Source organism: Mytilus trossulus, chromosome 1, assembly GCF_036588685.1.
Source record: "Mytilus trossulus isolate FHL-02 chromosome 1, PNRI_Mtr1.1.1.hap1, whole genome shotgun sequence".
Lineage (NCBI taxonomy): Eukaryota > Metazoa > Mollusca > Bivalvia > Mytilida > Mytilidae > Mytilus > Mytilus trossulus.
This window is the reverse complement of record NC_086373.1, coordinates 68,503,558-68,521,998: the sequence shown is the minus strand read 5'-3', so window position 1 is coordinate 68,521,998 and position 18,441 is coordinate 68,503,558. Positions and strand designations below refer to the sequence as shown.

The 18,441-nt window shown below is 32.2% G+C and overlaps 2 protein-coding genes and 1 long non-coding RNA gene across 3 annotated transcripts in view; 2 read left to right on the top strand and 1 right to left on the bottom strand.

Annotated features, from left to right (window-relative positions):
* The window catches only part of LOC134683203 (origin recognition complex subunit 5-like), a 29,976-nt gene extending 24,178 nt beyond the window's left edge, over positions 1–5,798 (bottom strand). Inside the window, exons 1-2 of the mRNA XM_063542361.1 lie at positions 5,707–5,798; positions 884–993 (exon numbers count right to left, since the gene is read on the bottom strand). Coding sequence (XP_063398431.1) covers positions 884–976 — 93 coding nt within the window. The 5' untranslated portion in view covers positions 977–993; positions 5,707–5,798. The remainder of the gene's footprint in view (positions 1–883; positions 994–5,706) is intronic.
* Positions 2,407–4,330, top strand: LOC134709717 (uncharacterized). Its single transcript, XR_010106025.1, has 3 exons — positions 2,407–2,418; positions 3,937–4,018; positions 4,268–4,330. It is a non-coding gene; the product is annotated as an uncharacterized LOC134709717 (long non-coding RNA).
* A 3,063-nt stretch (positions 5,799–8,861) lies between the features above and the next one.
* On the top strand, positions 8,862–14,854 carry LOC134683196 (LHFPL tetraspan subfamily member 3 protein-like). The gene is made up of 3 exons (XM_063542347.1): positions 8,862–9,459; positions 11,083–11,325; positions 13,614–14,854. Exons 1-3 carry the CDS (start codon positions 9,045–9,047, stop codon positions 13,769–13,771), a joined length of 816 nt encoding a protein of 271 aa, XP_063398417.1. The 5' UTR covers positions 8,862–9,044; the 3' UTR covers positions 13,772–14,854.
* The last annotated feature ends 3,587 nt before the right edge of the window (positions 14,855–18,441 follow it).

Here is an 18,441-nt window from a genome sequence, read left to right as displayed (position 1 = left end):
AACGATGTTTGACAAGTTATTTGGAAAGGATCATGACGTTTTTAATGCAATAAATGGATTGAAAATTTACTGGAGGCAACTGTTATCATGTTTAAATGAAGTAGCAAACTTATTTTGCAGCCGAAAGTTAGGCTGATGTACGTTTTTGAGTAACAAGCACCGGAACTTTCGGATGTGCACGAAGTGATAAAAAGTTGTATTTTTATTAAATAACTTGCTACACACTGCAAAAACAATTCTTCATCCTCTTTTCATAAGATAATGAATCGATTATGTCTTAATTTCTTTAATTATCAATAAAAAGTTGATGTTTCATCAACTTGGTAAAAATTGAAAATGTCCGATGACGGAAGCAACTGAAAGCGAGTATCGTAAACAACAGGGCGACTTGTCTTCGCTTTTGGGGGTCGGAGAAACCAAAGTGACGGTCGGGAAAGCGACTTCTTCGCCCAAGTCGCCTGGTAGCGTGAGCCCTGCCCCTCTACTATCATAGGTGGAGCATAACAATTTCAGATGTCCTTTAAAGAATATTAAATAGTTATAAATGATAGGATTTTATATTGATAAACATGATAAACGAATTGATACCCCAAGCATAAAAAATATGGAATTCAAATGCTTCAAGAAATGCATCAAAAAAGATTTCATTTAAAAGAGTTTAAATAGACTGGTACCTAAGATATAAAAAAGAAGATGTGGTATGATTGCCAATGAGACAACTATCCACAAAAGACCAAAACGACACAAACATTAACAAAACATACTTTTAAAAGAGAGATGAAAATCCAACAGGACAACTTGAAAGACAGAAATTCAATACCCTTTTCCTTCATTTTATGTAATTTACATCTGTGTAAAATGTAACAACCCTATTTTCACTCACCTGTCCAAATAATGACAGCAACAAATTAATCTGTGATTGTCTGCATGGAAATGTTTTGTTCAGATCTTCCTTAAAATTGTCTACTTCTGTCATATTTTCTGATGCAGCTTCTACATGAAAGGAGAAGAAACGAATGATATTTGACAGGTGTAAACTAAACATAAGCAATGTGATAATAGCTAGGTCAAATAAATCAAATATCTTTTTGAATCATCTTCATGAATCATATATCATAAGGTACATGTATAAAAAAAAATCTTTTAACTTAAATATATGTTGAATAAAAAAGATATCTCATAACCTTAAATTGCATGTGCTCTGCTTGTATATATTGTCAGCAAATTTTTATAAATCATTTATGAGCATTACTCATGAACAGTTAAAGTTTTATAACATACGGTTGACACAGACTAAAGTTAGAGAACAGAAACAAATTTCAGGGAAGTCTGGACAGGACAAACAGAAAAGATAAGGGTAACACTTAATGTCCCTACACTACAGTGGGGATATATACAAAATATGTAAGACACAAAATTATTTTTTATAGCAAAACCTGATATTTAAAAGTTGTGTGGATTTTTGTTTATCATGAGTAGTTTTACATGTTTTAAGATTGGGCCAGATTAAATGGGAGTGGGAGTGGAACGGCTTAGAATAGAACAACTTGTGAGGAATCGACTTTGGGCTGGGTGGACATGAAAACAGGGATGTAAGTTGAGTGTAACTGTTACTACTACTAGTGTTAGACTATATGTTACTCAATCTTTATTTTTGTTGTCATCTGTTTTTGGTCGTTTTTGTTTTCAGGGTCATTTATTTTCGACTAGTTTGATTGCCCCTTCCCAGGAAACACATGACGTCCTTGCGACGTTATGTATTGGTCGCTGGAAGGTCGTGACTGACGTTACGTAAGTACGACGTTGTTGCAACGTTGTGAGAAAGTTATTTTACGTCACGTCAGATACGACGTAGAACCGACGTCAGGACAACGTTATTATTGTTTTTTATAACGTTTATATTACGTTATTGCAATGTCATATTGCGACGCATCTGTCACGTATCTGTGACGTTATAGCAACGTCGTCATATTTTTTGGTCAATAAAGTATTAAGTTGATTTTTAAGCTATTAAAAAGAGGAACTATGTTTTTGTCATCAATAATACATCGTGATAATAAAAAAATAAAAAATAAATAATTGCAATATGTACTGTACATCGATCAAATAAATCACGTAATTTATCGACGTCCCTAAAATTTACAATAGCAAGATTTCTTTTGTGTATTATGCACTAAATTTAATTTTCATTTGTCTTAATTATTGATAGAACTAATGAACGATATTTGATATGAGGCAGGCATTACCTGTGAAAGGGGACAAAGTCTTTTGATTCAAACATTTAAAAAAAAGATACGGAAATACCGTAACGTTTCCGATTTTGGTTCGTTGTTAGGGCTTTTAGTTGTGACGCTATTTTTAAAGTGATGACGTCATATTCAAAGTCAACGCCATTCATCAAGCCACCTTAGATTCAATGTAAGTACATTTATCTGTATTCTTTATAACTGTTGTTTTTTCTTTTTACTTTTTATAGAGTTTCAATTATAAAGGAACAGTATGATGTTCCTGTAAAATTTTGACGTCATAACACAAAATATCTGACACCACAATGGAAAAGTAATTGTTAAAAGTTGTTGCAAGCGGCCGGTAAATGTCAAAATACAGGATTTAATGTTAAGAGCATGAAAATTACGTCCATTTACTTGTAATTATAACACTTTGTAATACTAAAAATAAAGATTGTGATAATGGTGGTCTAAATGTAAACCATATGATCCAATAACATGTATGGTCAGGTCGTACTGGACCATACGCGTTTACTCATACGGTCCGACCGCACGCGTATGGTCGGACCTAGTCCAAAAAATATATCGATTAAAAGTCAGCTTCGTATAAATAATTATTTCGGCGCTGGCAATACTGTGAATTTGTTATTTTACCGTTTTTTGTGAAGTTTAAAAAGATATATCAGTGGGCCGATTGGATTATGTCATAATAATTAATAATAAAAAATAAGGAGCTGTGTACTTTTAAATTTGATAAATAATAAATCATTATGTCATCATACAAAATCAATTATACTACAGTCATGGTGATCATATGGGACAAAAGTGAGTTCCCACTAAAAAAATGTCCTATCATTTCAACTAAAATCGGTATTTTTCAAAAAAATATTACCAAGTCACTGTATGAGCTATTTTTTAAAAATAGATACCAAAAGATGTAAAAATGTCTGAAGTTTTATTGTTTATTTAGACATAATTTTCTTGAGTTTCGTTTTCATCATTTGATGAGTTAAACACAAATGCCATTTTTTACGATTTTGAATTGGTTAGAATAATAGCAAACTTTTCAAGATAAGTTTTTCTTTGTTTCCATCTCGTCAGAAAATTAAAATGAACATGAATAATATTATAACCAAATAAACAATAAAACTTCAGACATTTCCGCATCTTTTGGTATCTATATTATGAAAATCGCTCATACAGTTACTTCGAAATATTTTATTGAAAAATATCGGTTTTAGTTGAAATGATAGGACTTTTTTTTACTCATACTGGGAACTGACTTTTGTCCAATGACTAGCTTCAAAATCATAAATATCTAATGAAAATTCCGAATTTGGCTTTGAAAACAGGGAACCACCATTTAACTTTTATAAAGGGGGGGGGGGGGGGGGGGGGGGGTTGATATTTTTCTTTATTTTTTTTCTTCTGATTTCCAAAACAAAATATTCTGTTCGAGTACAGGACAAAAAATATTCTGATTCCCGATTCCTTCAATACCTTAATTATAGTGTTAGATTTGAACAAAATAATTTGAGTGATATCGTTGAAAAATGAAAGAAAATTGTTTGCACGAAAAAAATCTGATTCAAGCAAACACAATTACCCTCCTTGAAGTTAAATTGTTGCTCCCTGACAGTCTAAGGTTTATTTTTAAATTATATTAAATATGACACGATGCAAATTTTATTAATGTCAATTTTTGTAGAGTCTTACATGAAGAATTGGTTGGGGAAACCCTAAAACATGCACCCCAAAACCAGGCGGAACACGCTATAAGCATGATTAAGGTAAGAATACCCTTATTGCCCCAGTATAGTACAACCTATCGTGGATTATTTCCAAAAAATATTATTGTTTGTATTCGTCTATGTTGGTTGTCTTTTTTAATTCAGTACAAAATTGTTATTATAGTTATTTATTTGTAACTAGCATTGTGAAGATCAAGATACTCTTTATTTGCGACACTAAAGTGTAACATTAAATTTAACTGAATATATAATTATGTGTACTAATAAGTTTTTATATTGTCATTGCAGGAACCAATTGCTAAGAGGGTAATTCCAGCAGATCCGGAAATATCACTATCAGGGACACAGGAGAACATTTTAAATAAACAAAGTTAACGATAATCAAATCTTCACTTTTTGATATACAGGCATTATTTGCTTTTCATAAACTTTTTTTTTTATAAAACTTTCATGGCCTGGGTTGGTATGTAGTTACCCAAATATTATATCCAGCAGCCGGTTGTACAAATGTTTCATTAGTCATTAAGTCTTCATTAAACCCTTATGATGCATTACGTTAATGAAGACTTAATGACACATTAGGCTAATGACACTTTCGTGAACATGCTAAATGAGAAATGTATACTACGATGAAATAAATTAAAATACTAGTATAAAAAAGAAGATGTGGTATGATTGTCAATGAGACTCTCCACAAGAGACCATTCACAGAAATTAACTATAGAGGTCAATATACGGCCTTCAACAATGGGCGAATAACATATCGTATAGGCAGCAATTAAAGATGGGCTAGAAGAGACAGGGGGAACACCCCCTTATAGAGTAACATATATGATAAATGCATATTATTTTTACAAGCACTAACTATCAAGAACTGCATACGAATAGACAGTGACTCAGCTATGGATGGACCCAGGATTTATTTCTGTTATATCACAATTACTGAAACAGTAACTCGATTAAAGCTACAAAAAAAAAGATGATGCAGATTATACGAATTCCTTCAGAGAATAGCACAACATGTATCATCTAGAGGTCACTTCATGGTCCCAAACACCGTTGATACTATGTATGTATATACTAGTATATGATCATTTTTCGGCCAATTATATAGAATATAAATTACTTCGACATAATGAGATATTAACGTTGTTGTAATATCAGGAATAACGTTTTAAAAACGTAATTTTACGTCACCACAACGTTGATGTATGACGTTGTGACAACATCGACATAACGTGATATAAACGTTGTTGTAATGTCAGGAATAACGTTGTAGTAACGTAATTTTACGTCACCACAACGTTGATGTACGACGTTGTGACAACGTCAAGAAAACCATACACTTTTACGTAAATACAACGTATTAACCTGACGTCAATGCGACGAAAACATGACGTTGTCACGACGTAATTATGACGTAACATTGTTAGCTGGGTTTACTCAAGCCTTTAGCATCTTTCTACGCTACCAACTATATAATGTTAGAACATATCGGCATAACGTGGGTACGGTAAAGTAAAGTGTAAGCTAGCTGCGATGGTCCGCAAATAGTCAAAAAATAACAAAAGGACCTATTAAAGAGCTACGATACCGCAGCTAAGTGTAAGCCTGACCGTGTGGTAACGAAAAAGTTATATGTTCAGTTATCTAGAGATTTTTTACTATAGTCAATCTCATTTAGGCTTCATATGTAATTAATAAATGAATAAATTAAGTTAAAGTACCTTGTATGTCAGTCGCCTAATTCTAAACAGTAAATAAATAAATTGTTGTCAAAATAATTTCCCCGCCAAATTTCGGATCTTTTTAATCTTTTTAATAATTTCCGATGACTATCGAAAGTATTTTTTTTATAAAACACTGAGTCAATAGCGGACAATATGACTATTCCGTCTTATGTGTCTATCCGCTTGACTTTAATAAACTAAAATTATAGAAAATCTTTACTTAACTTACTGAGATGTAATTTCAGTTGCGATTCATCCAATGAAGAAAACTGTATAGCCTTATTTAATTGTTTTATGTTTTTTAGGACGAATTGTTGTGTACCACCCGTGTGCCTCAAGTTTCTAACAAACACAAAAATACTGAACTCCGAGGAAATTCAAAACGAAAAGTCCCTAATCAAATGGCAAAATTAAAAGCTCAAACACATAAAACGAATGGATAACAACTGTCATATTCCTGACTTGGTACATGCATTTTCTACTTTTAAAACATGGTAAATTTTTGGTCTGGCTGCTCGTATCAATGTTTCTCTTGCAAAGTTAGTTAATTTTGTTCATTAACCAACGGTTTAATGTTTTGTTTTCAGCATTTGGCATTTATCTTTATTTTGTTAATTTGCAGTCAACGGTTACTATTCAGTGCTTTGGGACTTTTATATTTAATAGTATAATGCTCTAGGATTCTTATATTTTCTAGTATAATAGTCCCAGTTCTTCGTCTCTTTTTTTGTTTTTGCTTAATATTTTAGTAATTCAACTAATCTATATGTGTTTTTTTATGATGTAAACCTTTGTACATTTGATCTTGTGTTTGTATCCCATGAATTGCATGCTTCAATGTTCACGTGTCAGCTAAACTTCTTGGTAGAATTTGATCATTTTGCGTATGAACCGTTTGCATGTATTATGTTGCATGTGTGCGTGTAATTTTTAATGCGATCACTTTAGTTTGTTATGTCGGTTTGAAAAACTCCTCCAAAGGGTTGACAGCGTTGCTGTTGAATTAGGGATTGTATGAGGTGTTTTCATTTTTGCATAAGACCGTCTAGTGTTTTTTCGGTTGCTTCTTTTTCTTTTTTTTCTTTTCATTCTCCATTTTTTCAGTCCTATTGCCAAACATTTTTCCATATTCTTTTTGTTTTTTTGTGTTTTCCCTAATTCTCATTTCTGAACAGATATTTTGCATCTCAGTCATTTTTCTCTATTCTTTATTTTTGGTCCAAAACTTCTCTATTCTATTTTTGGCCCATTGTTTCTCTATTTGGCTTTATTTTTTACCAGTCTAGTAATCTTTAGTCTGTAAACCCATCCCACGTCCCAAGAGTTTCGAACGCATGCAATTCGTAGTGTTTCTGCTTGCTAGCACTGCATGGAATCACTATCAGATTCACTGCTAGCCGCCGGGCATGTTAGTATCCGGGCGGTGTTTCAACAGCGCAACAGTTCCAGCTCCCGTGTCGGATTTTCATTGACAAGAAATGTGTCTAGACCACTGTGTTCCCAATCAAGAACTTTCGTTTGGCAGTAAAAAAACTATCTTTGGCATTTGTAAATGATGAAAACTCTTCAATGAATACAGTTGCATACTATAAACTGTCAAATACATTTGTAATCTTGGTCGCAATATAGGTCTCTTTGAAGTTTCTAATATATATAATATATTTGTCCCATGTCGCAGCAACAGATAAATATATTTAAGTATTACGGTCCCATTTAACCGCAACATATAAAGGTTTTCATGTATTTTCCCATGTTACAACAATAGATAAATGTATTTATGTAATAGTCCTATGTTGCTGCAATGCAGCAATAGATAAATGTGATTCCAAATAATGTACTTCAGATCATTTCTATGTAGCTGCATTCTCACATGAGCAATACGACGGGCGCCTGAAATGTGGCGCAGAATCTGCTTATCCTTCCGGAGCACCCGAGATCACCCACGGTTTTTAGTGGAGTTGGCATTACTCATTCTGTATGTTTCTTTGTTGTTGGTTTTTTTTGTAATGTAGTCTACCTTTTGGTCTTTTCTTTTTTTTTTTCGCCATGGTGTTGCTATTTTTTTATTCTCGACTTAGGAGAAACTCAGTTTATATGTCCCTTTTGTATATTGTGCCTATCTTTAAAGTCTCCTGATATTATGCTTCTGTGTAGAGAGCATACGATAAGGTTCAAATAACTGTCACATTGCAGTCCGCTTATTTAGTTTGGCCTTTTAACACTTTTTTATTCGAGCTTCACCTACGAGTCTTTTGTAGAAAAAAAACTTGCATTTGTTTTTCAGTGGAAACGTTTTAAGTTTATGACCATTCCGATGAGTGTCCTCGACCAAAATAGGTGAGAGGTACAAAGAAATGATTTTCCAAAATATGAACATTCCTTTATTTAAATTCTTAGGGTATATATTCGTTTAATAATCTTTTATAATAAAGTAGTTGAAATAATGTGCTTGTTCTTTTAAAAAAAGAGATCAATCCCAAATTGACAGTATGGTCAATTTGACCGTTGAAAAGTAATTAAATATTATAAAACTTTCCCAAACTTCAATTGCTCATGTTAGATTTATTCTGATTGGTACATATATAGTGAAAGTATGAATAATAAAAGTTTAATGGAGAAACTGTAATTTATTTTTCTTTATATTAGCACAAAAAAGGGAAAATCATTAAAAATGGACTTTCAAATCGCCGTAGCACCAATTAAACAAAGAAGACCACCATCGTACGATTTTTTTCTTTCTAAATAAAATATATTCTCGTAAATATATTCTAGTAATTGATATTTTGGCAGGAAATATCTTTACAACAAGTGTTGTGTAAATAGAGAAATGTGATGAAAATATTTACAAAGAAACATTTTAAATGTATTATTGTTGATGGTAACTTATAATTTATTTCATACCTGTTGGAAGTAATTATTCATTAATTTAAATTTACTTAGATATTTGTTTTAATTCTCTATATAAGTTAATAGTGAACAATATACCAGTATTAATGTAGTAAACTACTTCATCACCTTTGACCCATGCATGACTGATTAGCCATGTGCTACCGTATGACCTTTACAAAAAGGTAAACAAAATGTACAGGTAATTATTACCTGGTGTTGATTGGATAAGTTGGCTTCACACCGTGTATTGATAAAGTTGCTCGACCAGTTTTGAAAAGATATGGTTCAGTTAGAAATCTAAATTTAGTATTATACATAGGCATTGATCGGAAACTCCTTCGCGATAGAATTTTCGATCCAATTTGCCTCACCCCTGCAAATAGGAAAAACGTGGTTCCAGAATCAAAACAAAAACAAGGAACCACTGGAGGCAAGTTGGTTCCAACATGGAGAAGCCAATGTATAATCCGGAGACTGCAAGGATTTATTATTTTCGGTATATGCGAGAGTACAGAGCAGTGTGTGTTCTTTGGGCTTTATTGACAATAATTTGGTGCATTCTAAATGTTGTGGCATTCATTCAACCTCACTGGATCGGAGACACAGACGATGATAGAACTGGCTATGGACATATTGGAGTGTTTCAATATTGTAAACCGGACTCTGCATACCAAAGATATGTGTGTGATGGATCGTTCACAAGTTTTAATTCCATTTTGAACGACGCCTTCAGAGCCACAACATTTTTCTGTGGAGTATCAGCTTTACTTATGTTAATTGTTGTCGCAGCATTGCTATTGTTCTTTTGTTTTAAGAAAACCATCGTTTTCTACCTCTGTGGTATTCTGGAATTAATATCAGGTATTACATTTTAAGTCAGATTTGTAGTTTTGAAATGCATTTCTTTTGGCGGTTATTTAAAACGGAATTAACAAAATAGTCATTGTGCACTTCAGGGCGGTGCAAGAATTTTTTTTTTTTTTTTTCATCAAAAGAATAGAATTATAAGTTCTACATAACTTTATTTATATTATTGTTAAAAAATAAAGAAAAAAATAGTATCTCTTTATTTATATTATCATTTTTCGTTAAAATTGTTCAATAAAAAATGTAAATTATGAATTTATGTACATATTACGATTGACAAAACTATAGTATAAGCTTATATAATTTAAAATTTTAATACAGATTTACAAAGTGGACACTGTGTGCACATTCTACAAAAAAAGATGCCCTTTTCTACAATTGCTCCTTTTTTTCGTCAAAAATCAGTCTTAATAAATGTACCTGAAGAATTAAAACACACACACTGGTTTATTCTTTAAACTTTCAGCCCTTACTCTAAAATAAAATCTAGTTATATGTGACCAATTGAATAACAAGTTTCTTGATTTTGCTTTACTGTTGTATTTTAGTTTATTCAGACGTTTTCTAAATCGAATTTGATAAAATATTTCTGAGTCCAGGACAATATTTTATTCATATATCAACAGAGTTGCTAGTTCCAAAAATGTCGCCCCCAATCTGCAATGACCATTTTCAGCTTAATTGAATAAATTCTTATAACAAGGTAACAATAGTTCACCAAATACTTGAAACATGACAACATGAACTACTTATAATGAAAGTGATTATCGTATAGTGTGTGACAATAAACTTTAACGTTTCAATGTGTCAATACAAACATCGACTTCACAAAAATGTTATCAGATACATACCTATTGTTCATTGTCAGAAACAAAATATTAAATCAACATTTTTTTTGTAATTCTGTTGAAGATTTAAAGTAAACCGTTATAAAGATCAACTATAGTAATTCAGTGGTTGTCGTTTGTTTTTGTGTTACATATTTTGTTTTTCGTTCATTTTTTTAATTAAAGAAGGCCGTTTGTTTTCTCGTTTGAATTGTTTCACATTGTCACATCGGGGCCTTTTATAGCTGACTTTGCAGTATGGGCTCATTGTTGAAGGCCGTACGGTAATGCCTGTGTCATGGTGGTCTCTTGTGGATAGTTGTCTCATTGGCAATCATACCACATCTTCTTTTATATATAGAGTGACTAAATATATATTTAGTATTTATTTTTAGTGTACATTTAAGCACAGCAGATGAATTGTTGCACGTTGGAATCGGATGAACAGCACATATTTGGTTAATAAAATATCATCATGTGTATAATTTTTTTTTTTTTAGAGATTTCTTTGCGTAATTTTGAATAAATACAACACATGCATCGTTTCTAATCCTCGATTAATCCTGCAATGATATAAAGTAGCATTATTATGCCGAAACCGAAGAATTTTTCTGTAGATCAAACTTTAACTTGTCACAACTTTTCTCTTGAAACTTCGTGGTTTCATAATATGCACGGTAATCAGTTGTAGCAGCAGTTCAGTTGATTTCAGAAATTCCAACTAAAACTAATTTTAGTTCAAATCAAAATGAATGAATAAAAGGCATTTCATTTCTCTATTTTGTTTCAGCTGTTTTTATGTTCCTTGCATGTGTGATATTTCCCAGTGGTTGGGACCACCAAGAAGTACGGAACTTGTGTGGTAGCACAGCAGACCAGTATAAACTGGGATACTGTGGAGTACGATGGGGATACATCTTGGCCATATTGGGTATATTTGATGCTGCTCTCTTAGCAATACTAGCATTTGTGCTGGCCTCTAAACGAGAAGAGTTTCCCAAAGATAGTTATGTAACTGGAACTGTAAATAAATGTAAGTATGTAAACCTCAAAATGGAATTTCTGTAATCCGTTACTTTTTCGCACGATAGTTTAACACTATGCCATGGAGAATATCATTGAATACCTAAAAAGTATATACTTACCTCTGCTATATACAATGTATATCTTTGTACGAAATCGTCGTTAATCTTAGCCGATTGTCGCATGAAAATGGAGAATTATGAAAACACATAAAAACAAAAAAAATATAATTCACTCAGTTACTATAGAAGAGAAAGGATGGAAAATCTTAAACACAAATAAAAGAAATATGTAAAAATGAAAAATATAACAATCCGTTGGACTTCGTACAGGTTGATTTTCCTAAATTGGAAGACCTCGGCAAATGTTTTACATCGTAAATTCACCCACCGACATGGCTGCATGTCAACATTAGTTCTAAAGCAATATGCATGTATTATACTCTATAGAGATCTTCCGAGACTTCTTAAAATACAACAATCCATACAGAGTACAGCTTAACTACCTGTATTACTATGAAATCGTCCTGAACATACATGCAATATTTGCCACTGGACGTTTAACATACAACAATCAATCACTCTTTCTGTATATTTATTTCACATTAGGGACCATTTTCACTAAAATAAAATTGTTCGGTCCTTAAATAAAAGTACAAACAGTATACTGAATACAAACACACATGCAGAAGTTGAAAGAATAAAAATTAGACTGGAGATGAAAACACGTTTTACTCTATGTCCGTTATATCCAGACCAGCCCTTAGAAATATATTGTCGGGTGACCGAAGGGTCTTAGAAACAACTGTACCCACTAGGGGGACTACGTCTACCTCTACAATTAAAAATTGACCGCCACGAAATAGTACAAACACCATTAAATCAATCAAAATATGTTGTATAAGGAAGTAAAACATAATTTCATAACTTTTTTAATGACGAAAAAATTGTATTTTTATTCAGAAATTGTGAACTTTATCAGGTATTTGCTAAAATCTGCTTTAATATTTTAAGTAGAAGAATACAATTCTTATTTTTATATAGCTGATGATGTAATTTACATCTTTTAAAAATATATCTATATTGTTTTGAAATTGTATTGAATCATTATATATTATAATTCTATTATTGCCATTTGTTTATGCTCAAGAAAGTGTACTGCTAGTTTTAATATATGCAATGATTTACATATGTAAGAATGTTTAGTTATATAATAGTTGTAGGACAATAAAATATAATCTGAATCTGCATAACAAATAAATTTAAAAAAATCAGCATTACGAATTGACTTTAAAAATCTGAATCACGAATTAATTTATAAAAAAAGTACTATTGATAGGATCTGCAATAGGCCGTTTTCAATTAATTTTACCAAAGAGGTTCGAGGTTCTCATTTTGGATAGAACCTCTATCCTTGTCATGATTAAATATATTCGGTGACATATAAAGTTGATAACTTCTACGTCATTTGGTCTCTGGTGGACAATCGTTAGTTTTCACATTTGAATTGTTTTACATTTGTCATTTCAGGTTCATTTACATCTGACAATGCGATATGGGCTTTTCTCATTGTCGAAGGCCGTACGATGACCTATTATTTCTGTGTCATTTTGGTCTCTTATGGAGAGTTGTCTCATTGACAATCATACCACATCTTCATTTTTATAATCATGTCATATCTTATTTTAATATTTGTAATTTCTTTGATTACATACATTGTTAGTTCTAGTTACTGGGTTGGGATGAGTCATAAGGTTAACTTATAAGCGTGAGGACTTGGTGGCATTGTGTGCAACGAAGTCTCATTGTTCGAAATTTTATTTTCTAATTATTTAGAATACAATAAAAAAAAAAAAAAAAAAAAAAGAATACAGGCAGTTAAACGATTCATACAAGAAAAACAAAGTCGTATAGGTGTATTTTGTATCGAAAAAAAGTTGATGTCTGTCGAAATTCAGCAATTGACATGCATGCATTATGTTTTATATGAAGCTTCTGTTTTGTTTGTGTGATCTGCTAAAACTGTATATTATTTCGAAATTGATCTATCTTTCGTTGTAAATGAATGTTATTAATGTATTGCGTTTCTCACTACATTGCAATTTCCCTTTCAACCCATTGTGGTACAATTGTGCATCCTTGTGAAATAAATTAAAATAACTTAAACATGCGGTTAAATTAAACAAAGAAAAGGGATTTGTTGTAACATAGATATATTATTCTAATCATCGGCTAGCCTATTTACAGAGATTGTTTGAATGTAACAGAATTAATTTGTTTTTGTCTTTTTATATTTTAGCTGAGTTAGAAGGTTATAACGTAGACACTATGTCCAAGAGATCCATACCTATACAACCTGTCGTTACGGTACCAGGGGGAGATGATCGTCATGAAAGGTTTTCAGAGTATTCACAATCACAGTTTTCACGGAGACCAGGACATAATTTCCAGTTGTGAGAGAAAAAAAACCAGTGTCTATTAAAAATCAAATATATGATCATCGAAATTACCGCTTACTATTCAAAACTTGCTTTCTATAGAAAAGAAGCAATAGCATTAAAGGTGATCATACATGTACATGTATTCAAGCATTATAGTAGTTACATTTATACATACCCAAATGTACAACGATGATTACATGTAGGCAATAGTGCGGTAAACATTAAATTCAAAGGATTATATTGGAAAACTTCATAGAATTTGTGGTGTTTGTCAAAGTTGTTCATATAACATTTGTAATTTATTTTACAACAAAGAGTGCTACTTTTTGGGATTAGGTTGTCGCAATATCGTTAATTTTGTCAGTGCTGTCCAATGACAATTTTTTTTTCTATTCAGGATTTTTGGACTATTGTGAACTTTGAAAATTTAACTGTTGTCTTCACTGACGGCAATTGGAATCAACTTTGACCTTAGGCTTTACTATAAAATGTCTCATTTATTATACCATATACATGGACTATAATCAGTTTTTGTAGGGTTGAGCAAATGTCTTTATTTGTCTTAGGTTGAAATGTTTGGCAGGTGTGAATGTATTATACATATATGATATTAATTATACATTTATATAAGTTAACTATAGTTTTCATTAAGTTTATTGTATATTGAAAACTTGTCTCAGAAGAAATGCAAGTAATTCATATTCTTCAAATTTCCATTTCGAAAAACTGACCAAAACAATCCATTATGACATGTGATATCTTGCCAATAGGATTCGGCTACTGCTGGGCGAATCTTCCTCAACTTAATTTCAGAAAAAAAGTGAATATTTATTATCTCATTCACACTTATGCAATACTTGGTTTAACCCCTGTAAGTCCAATACTTACTTGAATCGGCAAAGTTTCAGTAGGGTGTGCTCGATTCATCTAATTATTATACATACATGACTGTGATTTATTAATTAAACAAAGACATATCCTGATTCAACTGCCACTGGGATTGAATCTCTGCCATTATACGTTTTGTTACTATATATATACTGTATATTATGTGATGATGTGATGAAGAACTATATTTTATAAAATTTATAGAATTTGTTACAGTTGTTTATTTCAGTGTAGTTTCTTCCCAGTTTTGGAGCCTCTAGTTGCCTTTTAGTATCTTTCCCCTTTTCAATTCTGAGATCAGATATAAGCTTAATTTCTGTGAACTATTATGTTCCCTGAATTTATCAATTGGGTTATATTTGCGTCTCCGTTTCATTGTTACTAGCACGCATCAGATTTGAAATGTGATTCCCTTGTGTAATGAAGATCGACTAGTTTCTCCGACTGATATTTTAACTTCGTTTGGCTACTCTATCACGTCTGGTCGATATGAGGACGTTTAGTATAAAATTGAGAATGGAAATGATATAAAGCTTTGTGTATGGAAACATGTCATGCTTTCTATAGTATAGAGTGGTCGAAAGGTGTTTTTATCCAAACTATCCTCCTTTTCAGCATCTTCGCAGATGCTTTTTCAGGTAAGTCACGCTTTCCTGTTGTTCACTCGGTTGTCCACCTTTAGATTCGTTTTTCGTTTTCTCAACATTCATAACTTGAAATTTGCCACTGAAAGCTTGAGCAAAACAGTTATCGGATAACAATCTATCATTATTTCGTGAAGAAATCAGATCTAGAAATCATATGAATAAATAGTATATCACTAATTTAATTATATAGAGACCAAAATTCATGTTGCAAGAATGTAGCCCATTTTTATTTTCCATCATGAAAAAAAGTAGATAGTTTGATTGCCAATGAGACAACTATCCACCACAGTTCATATGCAGTAATTTTAAACAATTATATAATTCAACTGACTGACTCCGCAATGTCGGCTATAAAAAAAGTCCCGTCATGAAACAAATTAAACAAGATAAATTCAGGGACTGATATTTTAACGTCACGCACGATGTTCCTACAACCCCTATGATTTTAAAACAGAATCTTTGAAATTTCCTCCGCAAAACAAAATAAAATGTTAATTAACGCTAACCACTTTAAAAACTAATTCAGTATATGTTTTCCTTTATGTTCTTATAGCTCTTGGTCATATGCTTAGTAATATCTAGTATATTTGAGGAGTAAAACAACAAAGCTATATGAAAAAAACGGATGTCCAACGTTACATTTTTGAACAACTGTTTTATCTCTTCTGTATAGTGATCCTATTTCATATTCTCTGATCTTCCCAAAACTTGGCAGAAGCAACGAAGTGTGTCAGTTCTTGGTTAAATTGAAGCCGTTCTTTTGTCGAATTTTGTTTGACTCGGTGGCTCCATATTAAGCTGGGATAAGAAAAATGTCCAATGACGTTTTTCGTTGACTTAACGGCTAAAAGGTAGTTTTATAAATAGACATAGCTAAAAATGTCTAACAAATGTGAGATAATTATAACATATCCCGAAAGAACAAACATTTGCCTCATTGTTCGTGAGTTTAAAAATAGTAGATTCTATAAAACCATCTCTACACAGTCGTTTTTCAAGCGGTAGCCATTTTGTCCAAGTTGATATTTCATTTGTCCAAGCAATTAATGCGGGTTTGTTACCTGATATTTCAATAAGTATTTTATAATTTACCAAAGCAAAATTTAGATACACAAAAAGAACATAAAGTCTAGATTCTTTTTTTATTAACTGCATGTTTGGGTCTTACAGGAATAAAATGCTACGAAACATAACAAAACGGTAGCCATTTTGTCCCAACGTCGAAAAAACAAACAAACGCTTTTTTTTCGACGTTACATGTGCAAAGTTTGTTCCATTGTATATTCCCGATACTTAAAACGAATCGTTTGGTGAAATTTAAAAAAACAATTGCTGGTTGTCGAAAAAAACCCACGGTCCATGTTGTGCATGAAATGGAGGTAACTGAAAGACTTATCGGAAACAGCGACAAAAACAGTTTCATTGAATTGATGCAACCTCGTATTATACGGACGATTCAGGAGAAGATTAGTACATATGAAAGAAAGCAACTTCAAATGACTGGGAAAATATTTTCAAGATCGGGTTATGATAATTTATTTAATGGTTGTATTGCGACAAGTTATGTGTCAAGCAATTTTTTAATACAGATCAATTCAAATTAATCAAGGGTAAATATGTTTTTATTTACGTGCAGAGTGTCGGATATATAAATATATATTTGTATAAGGGTTGAATCAAGATATGAAAAATTTACATGACATATGATATTCACCATGCAATCTTAGCAGTCTGCGAGTGAAGTTTTGTTATAATTCATTTATTGAAAACCGTATACTTCTGTCCCATTTTCCCTTCCTTCAAGTTCATTACTTACGACAATACAACATTTTAAGGTTAATTATGAGTTAAAATTATTTAATCGATTTCCACAACTTGATACAAATAAATTCATGGTAAATAGACATCACAAATTTAATAGAGACAGATTTAAAATCAACCAACTACACGAAAAAAGCAAATGAAACTTGCAAATTGAATAAACGTGCGTCAAAAGTTTCAGAAAACTCTCTTTGACGTCGTTGTGGTGTAACGTCTTGTTGTAGGAACATCGTGCACAACGTTTTTACGAACAACGTTTGACAGACATGAACCAACAACTACTAAACTACAAGCTACTGATTTCGGATAGGCTCGTAACGAATGTGGGGTGGTTACACATGTTTGTGAGCGGTCAACCCACTCCTAACCTACGCAATGGTTGTATTTTAGCATCTTTACTTCCCTACATTGTTTTATGTTTGTTATTTATAAGCGTTCAACAGAACGGCTCTTTACATGCATTTTTATTTTTGAAGAGTTGGACATTTTCCCCCTACATATACCGTTATGCAGAATGTATAAATTGAATCTTGTCTTTGTTGTCCAGAGTACTATCTAAAAGATTGCACCACGGAAGAGGATTTAATATTAAATATCTGCAATAATATAATGTTAGTAATATGTGCTTTACAATCGATAACATGATCATTGAGTTTGTATGCCTACATTTAGATCAGTTTGGATAATGATAATGTTATTCTATAAAATGGTCTGCTTGCTGCAGAAAAACATCTGTCAAAACGACACAGAAATATAACACAAAATTTTGACGTTTAACTTTTGGTTAATGTCAATAATAAACTGCATTAACACCAACACATACTATATATATCACTATTATACTGGGATTGTTCTGATTATGCATTTGATATTTGCAGCTGGACTAAGCAGTCCGGCATCTTTTGGAGTACAGGAGCTAGAGGAAAATGTAAACCCTTTTATTGTGTTATAGACGGGATGATCGTCGCATGTATATATGAAGCACAGGGTTACATGAAAGTTTGGTCTTTTGTGTTACAGCCGCTGGTGTCACGTATCTAACATAATACAATAAAGTTATGGGAGAAATTAAGTACATTTTCTGTGTTACAATGGTTTGCTATCGCATTCTAAAGGTATACGAGCACACGAGCTATCGGAAATGGATTCCCCTTTTTCTGTGCTACATTGATTTGTTATTAGTATTTTGTTAAGATAGGACCATAGGGACCATGGGAAAAATCAGGGTTTTTTTGTGTGTTTCAACGGCTTTTCGCGTTCTAAAGGTAAAATCGAAAGTGCGCTATATTTGCTGGGGAAATTGACTCCATGTTTCTGTGACATCTATATT

Coding starts and splice junctions, on each gene's coding strand:
- LOC134683196 (XM_063542347.1), top strand. CDS start 9,045: ATGGAGAAGCCAATGTATAATCCGGAGACTGCAAGGATTTATTATTTT. Junction 9,460..11,082: donor TATTCTGGAATTAATATCAG/GTATTACATTTT, acceptor ATTTTGTTTCAG/CTGTTTTTATGTTCCTTGCA. Junction 11,326..13,613: donor AACTGGAACTGTAAATAAAT/GTAAGTATGTAA, acceptor TTTATATTTTAG/CTGAGTTAGAAGGTTATAAC.